The sequence below is a fragment of the Sander vitreus genome, chromosome 24 (genome assembly GCF_031162955.1).
Source record: "Sander vitreus isolate 19-12246 chromosome 24, sanVit1, whole genome shotgun sequence".
Lineage (NCBI taxonomy): Eukaryota > Metazoa > Chordata > Actinopteri > Perciformes > Percidae > Sander > Sander vitreus.
In genome coordinates, this window is record NC_135878.1 from 265001 (window position 1) to 272500 (window position 7500).

Sequence of the window (7500 nt, forward strand, 5' to 3'; positions counted from 1 at the left end):
CAGAACATAATGGTTAGTTTCATGCTACGTTTACACGTGGTCGTCTATTTTCATAAACGGACATTTCAACCTCTCCGTTGTCAAAAATAACATCGTGCACAGCTGTCAGTATCAGATGTAATGGAAAAATTACATAGACCATGATTTTCTTAACCATGATTGTTCATCTATTGAGTAAATTTTAATTATAAGTAGATCCTTAAATATGCCTCTGAAACATGTGCCTCCTAAAGATATTTCTTGAAACAGTCCTCCAGTTTAAAGACAGCTGAAAAGGGTATGACCCTGTGTATTCTCTACTACAAGCAGATGGCAACGACGCACAGGCGTCTGTAGAGATATGCAAAGGTCAGTTTGTCCAAAACCTAACGTTGGAGCCTGAACCAATCTGTAGACGAGATAGATTCCCGACTCCTATTGAAGGACTTTTTGACGCACTAGACAGATGTACAGGAACATTTTTAGACAGCAGTGTTCAAGATTAGAATGTTTTCCAAACATGGTCGTGTTTTCTGCTGTGAAAATGGGATATAAGGAGTTGGCATATGTTACGAGGCACAGATCAGCTGTCACTTTGTAACTCTGTTCATTGTTCATTGCTGTTCTTGTCACTGTTTGATTGTTCTCTAATTAATAATTAAACCCTTCCACGAATACCTAAACTTTAAATCCAGTTTGCAGCCTGTCTTTATTTTGTTTCAACAAGGTCTCTTCTTCACCCAAATTCCTCCCTCGCTGAACAGAAACTTCCACAACACAGAATAGTGTTTGTTTACACGTTCCCGTGTGTATATGGCGTCAAGAGCACGCCAGACCTGTAGGTGGCGGTGTAACGAGAAGCTTGGCGACGAAAACGTAAAAAATAAAACCGATCGTTACAGCTTATATTTGTCATTGTGCAGCTGATACCAGAGAATAACGAGTCACTTAATCGTTCCTCTGATAAATAATAATTAAGATTACAGTTATGAAAGGAGGCGGAGTGATTTCTGTGCAGGTGGGCTCACTGAGCGGAATAAACTGTCACCTTTTTCTGCTCCTCGCTGCTCATCGCATTATTCGCCTTCCCTCGCTCCCAAGAAAGAGAAGAAGCCCCGGAGCTCCGGCTTCCTGCTCCAGTGGTGTTCCCAGAGGAATAAACTAAAGAACACACACACACACACACATTTACACACACACAGACACATTTACACACAGACACACACAGACACACATTTACACACAGACACATTTACATTTACACACACACACACACACATTTACACACAGACAGACACACACATTTACACACACACACATTTACACACACACACACATATTTACACAGACACATTTACACACACACACAGACACACACAGACACATTTACACACACACACATTTACACACACACACACACACACATTTATACACAGACACATTTACACACATATTTACATACAGACAGACACACACACATTTACACACAGACACACACACACACACATTTACACACAGACACACACACACACACACACACACATTTACACACACACACACATTTACACACACACACACACATTTACACACACACACACACACACACACACACACACACACACAGACACATTTACACACACACACACACACACACACTTACATACACACATACATTTACACACGAAGTGACAATTTGTGTGTCTGTGTGTGTGTGTAAATGTGTGTGTGTGTGTGTGTGTGTGTGTTACTAGAGGACAGTTCACAGCCCTAAATGTAAATACATGTATATGTATGAATGTATGAATGTATGAATGTGTGTCACATTATTGATCCCTGAAGGGAAACTCTCCCTCTTCGCATCATGTCGGCTTGGGTTTTAAAAGTCTAATATTTTGCTCCGGAGGTTAGAGAACGCCACACAGCTCCTCGTGTCCAACAAGAAGACCAGAAACAACTGCAGGTAGCTCTCAACCTTCATGGTGTCCTCGCGTCAAAGCCGACCCATTTTCACAAAGTTTCTATATCAGAAATCTGGATTTATCTGGAATTATTTGAACATGAAACAGCCCACAAACTCCACCAGACTCCATGTAAATAATCAGGACTTTTAGCGTGTATAGAGCCAGCATATCTCCACCAGACTCCATGTAAATAATCAGGACTTTTATCAGTGTAAAACACACTTCATTCAAAGTGGACAGAAACTAAATAAAACTATCAAAAGCCGTCTTGGTTCATCTTTCCACTGTTCCAACAATCACCACTCTGGTTTGGTTGAAATAAACCCTTAATTCACCCATTTACATGTGGAGATATGCTGGCTCTATACACGCTAAAAGTCCTGATTATTTACATGGAGTCTGGTGGAAATATGCTGGCTCTATACACGCTAAAAGTCCTGATTATTTACATGGAGTCTGGTGGAGATATGCTGACTCTATACACGCTAAAAGTCCTGATTATTTACATGGAGTCTGGTGGAGATATGCTGGCTCTATACACGCTAAAAGTCCTGATTATTTACATGGAGTCTGGTGTAGTTTGGTGATGGTGATTTCGGGGCTGTTTCATGTTAAAATAAAAGGATCTTCCTCTTTAACTAAAAGGTCTATCTCTGTAGGGATCCTTTCATAATGTTGTCAGACTCTTAGAATAATAATCTGAGTCTGTCAGCGGCAACAACAGAACTTTTAGGGGACGGAAACTGACGCAAAAACATAAAAAAATAGGGTCCAGGTTGAAAAAATTCAAAAATAAACCTGTAAGTATATAAACTCTTCGACTATGTTCCTACCAGACGTTATCCACTTTAAAACCATCTACATACAAAGTTGTTAAAAGGCCATTTTTAAATGTATGTGCATTAATATTTAGATTATACATTCGCTCTGTCTGTGTGACGATGATCTGCCTCCGAGCTCTTGTTTTACAGTCCTTATCTCCACGCCTGTGGGCGCAATCCCCGAGACCAATCCTCAGGGGAATCTCCCGCTCTTTTACTGTCACGTTGAACACAACGCAGCTCTGAGCTGTTGAATATTCCCCCCCTCATCAGAGCTCACAAACATGCAGCTACAGGAGAGTAAACGTCCTCCGTTGTGGTTTGTGGGGCTGATGGATTGATGGTCGCGGCCTTCGGCTCAGGGACGTTTCCTCCCGCTGTATTACAACCAGCAGCTCCTCGCTTCAGCCACGGCGTCTTCTCAATGTTGATGATGTTTCACTCACATCATCTGTCTTCAATGCTGTTTCTGTCAGTTTAAATGAACTACAGTCCTATTTGGAAAATAATCACACACTTCATTTCTGGAACTACACTTCCCATAATACACCTCAGTCACTCAGTGAAGTCACGTCTTGATTGTAACCCAAACCTCCGTCTTTTTATCAACTTAACTCAGTAGTTTTGGTGTCTAAACCTAACCAGACTGGGACCGTTTCACCACGTGTTCTCTGGTTTAGATATATCTAATATAGTCTGTCTGTCTGTCTGTCTGTCTCTCTCTCTCTGTCTGTCTGTCTGTCTGTCTCTCTCTGTCTGTCTGTCTCTCGTTACCTTCTCTGGTTTAGATATGAAGATGTATTTCCTGCCACCACTAGGGTGCGCTGACATATGAAAGGCTGCTGTGGGTCGTATTAGAGGGGGGGGAACAAATGGCCGGTATCCCTGTACGGTCTGGATGACTGGTTGTCCCTGTACGGTCTGGATGACTGGTTGGACGACTGATTGTCCCTATACGGTCTGGATGACTGGTTGGATGACTGGTGTCCCTGTATGGTCTGGATGACTGGTGTCCCTATACGGTCTGGATGACTGGTTGGATGACTGGTGTCCCTGCACGGTCTGGATGACTGGTTGTCCCTGTATGACTCTGCATGTCTGGATGACTGGGGTCCTATAGTCTGGATGACTGTTTGATGACTGTACTAGTGATGGGGTCCCTGTACGGCCTGGATGACTGGTTGGATGACTGGTGTCCCTGTACGGTCTGGATGACTGGTTGGATGACTGGTTGTCCCTGTACGGACTGGATGACTGGTTGTCCCTATACGGACTGGATGACTGGTTGTCCCTATACGGACTGGATGACTGGTTGGATGACTGGTGTCCCCTGTACGGTCTGGATGACTGGTGTCCCTGTACGGTCTGGATGACTGGTGTCCCTGTACGGTTTGGATGACTGGTGTCCCTGTACGGTCTGGATGACTGGTTGGATGACTGGTATCCCCGTATGGTTTGGATGACTGGTGTCCCTGTACGGACTGGATGACTGGTTGTCCCTATACGGACTGGATGACTGGTTTGTCCCTGTACGGACTGGATGACTGGTTGTCCCTGTACGGACTGGATGACTGGTTGTCCCTGTACGGTCTGGATGACTGGTGTCCCTGTACGGTCTGGATGACTGGTTGGATGACTGGTATCCCCGTATGGTTTGGATGACTGGTGTCCCTGTACGGTCTGGATGACTGGTGTCCCTGTACGGTCTGGATGACTGGTTGGATGACTGGTATCCCCGTATGGTTTGGATGACTGGTGTCCCTGTACGGTCTGGATGACTGGTGTCCCTATACGTCCTGGATGACTGGTGTCCCTATACGGTCCTGGATGACTGGTTGTCCCTGTACGGACTGGATGACTGGTGTCCCCGTATGGTTTGGATGACTGGTGTCCCTGTACGGCCTGGATGACTGGTGTCCCTATACGTCCTGGATGACTGGTGTCCCTGTACGGTCTGGATGACTGGTTGGATGACTGGTTGTTTGCAGAACCAGGTTGTGTGTGGAGGTTTGCGAGCTATGTGACCTGGGCCATGAACACGCTTGCCGTCAACGTTAAACCCCGAGTCTGTGATTAACCCCCAGCTGTCCTGCTGGAGACGTGACCTTCCCCGGCCAGGACGCCAATTAGCTGGGGCTCGGCGGGCTGTAATTGAGGGGGACAACAGCTGCCTTTTAATGGCACCTTCACCTGTTTTCTTCAGGTGAAGAGCTGTTTAAGAACAAAACTGCTCTGCTGGATTCTCCTGTGACCTAAAACACAGGCGGGCTGAAATACTGCCGAAAAACAACATTTAACTCGCCCTAAAACACCAAACTTTGCGTCCCTCATTCGCACCATTTGAATAAATAGTTTTGAGTCCAGAAACATTTCAGGGCATTGCTGCTATGATTTGGTCAGGTTTTCCCATAGACGGTGAAAGAAAGCGAGGCCGTAGACGTCCACGGAGACCCGTGAAGTCTGTTCGATGATGCAATGTGACATCGTGACTTCACGTAAACATACACGCCAAGTGGTGCTTTATCGGTACACATTATGAGCTATCTGCGTGTATGTCTACGCTGTATACAGCGGACAGCAGTCTGCAACGTCACAGCGTAAACATACACGCCACTTGGCACTTTCTAAAGCCACGTGGCGTGTTATCGCGAGACTACGTCACACGCGGGTTTTAGGAAAACAAGAAATGGACAAACGGTTGGGATTAGGAAAAGAAAACCAAGTTGGGTTTAGGAAACGCCACACGTGGGACACGATCCCCGCTCTCCTGGGTCAAAGTCCTGTGTTTGATTCTCGCCCTTTCGTACTACTCGCTACGGCGTCAATTCACACGCAATCGCAAGGTAATGTAAGTCAATGGAGGCCAAACGGCGTTGATTAAACACGCTAAAAAGCGAGTATGCGTCTTGATAACGCGCCAATAATGGCGTACGGATTGGCGTGTCATACATACGCCACTTCATGAGATCAGTCTGCAACACGGCTGAGCGTTACTGAGCAGCCTCCAACTGAGCTTGAAGACGTAGATGTGACGTGAGCAACCTGTCTGAAAGTTGGAAGTCTTCTGGTAGCTGTGCCAAGAGAAATCTCAATCATTCCCAATCTAGCAGAGACGGAGAGCGTAGGTATATGTAAGGAGATAACATAGACACAGGCTCATTATTGATCACTAAAATGATAGTTAACATTAGTCATTACACTTAAACAGCTGATGGAAGTCCAAACTGCCTGAGAGCTTCTCCTGTACTATACGGTAACTCCTCTACTATGAGACAGGAAGTCTCGTGGTTATGACCCAATCGTTAGCCTATTGTTATAAAAACGTCTGCTACGGAGCCATAACGTGAGCTACAAGGTAATGGAGCCTTTTATACATTGTCGTGTTTCTTTAGAAATAAACAACGGACAAATAGAGTCTTTAAACGCTTCAGATGTAAAGTTATTCTCTGTCAAAGTGACGTCAGAATGAATGGGAGTCAATGGGATGCTAACGGGATGCTAACGGGATGCTAACGGGATGTGATGGCTTGGTAGCCCAAAGGCCTTTTTATGCTTGTGCGTAGAATCGACGGCGTAGATGCAGACCCCTCTGCGTCTACGGTTCAACATGGACAACACTTTATGAATGAATCTTAATCTTTGGGTTGAACATCTTCTGGGTCGTCATTTAAAATGAAGACGCGTCTTTTCACAACGTTTTTGTCACTTTTGTTTAGTTTTCTTAAAAAAGGGGACAACAGGAGGCTTAAACGCTGCAGGAAAACATGGTCAGACCCTGGAGGAGCTTCTTCAGCTGTCAGATGAACATGTGTAGTAGGAGGAGGAGGAGGAGGAGGAGGAGCAGCAGGAGGAAGAGGAGAGCGACGGCCCCCCGAAGGAAGCAGCATTAGCCGAGTTAACAATAAACCCAGCTGACAATAATAAGGATTCAGTGTTTTACATTAAAAACATCAACAACCTCATTAAAACCGTCACCTTTCGGCCACTTTTGGCGTGCAAAAGGCAGACATTTCTCTTCAGCTTCCATGTGCAGAAACGCACTTATTTACCACTATATGAATTAGGGCCACATGCAGGAAATACGTCCCCATATCTAAAGCAGAGAAGGTAATGAGAGACAGACAGACAGAGAGACAGACAGATATATCTAATATATATTATGAACTAGAGAAGGTAATGAGAGACAGACAGACAGAGAGAGAGAGACTGATCAACCATGTCACTGCTGGCCACTAGAAACCTTTTATAAATGACATATATAATGACAGAATGTGTATTGGTTGTTGGTGGCAGCGGTGTCCGTTAGCAGTTAGCTCGCTCGTTAGCCGCTGAACGGCAGCAGCGTGCAGGCAGAGCGAGCAGCCGCCAGCTGTTGATGCGTGCAGGACTTCACCGTGAGCGGACTGTTTAGAGACCATGTGACCCGCAGGTAACGTTAACTGGTCCCTATACGCAAATAGACTAGCCAGACCCTCCTCCGCAGCGCTGTGGAGGAGGGTCTGGCTATAAGAGACTACTCCCGTCATACCTACTACGACCACTAGAGGGCGGTTCCTTTCAGCAACTCATCAACTGATTGGCTGTGAAAGCACCCTGAACTGATCAATAACCCGAGTGATGCCCAGATGTGGAGAGTGGAGGAGTTTGTTAAATATCCACATCTGTCCCGTTAATCACTCATAATCTGATGACGCTAAAGAGTCGTCAACGTAATTAGGGGATGATTAGCAAATGATCTG

At 45.4% G+C, this 7500-nt stretch overlaps 1 protein-coding gene across 1 annotated transcript in view; it reads right to left on the minus strand.

Moving 5' to 3' along the window:
- Positions 1-7500, minus strand: part of iqcb1 (IQ motif containing B1) — a 48842-nt gene that overhangs the window by 18673 nt on the left and 22669 nt on the right. The window contains 2 exon segments of the mRNA XM_078243614.1: positions 1028-1109; positions 1111-1140. Of these exon segments, the coding sequence (XP_078099740.1) occupies positions 1028-1109; positions 1111-1140 (112 nt within the window).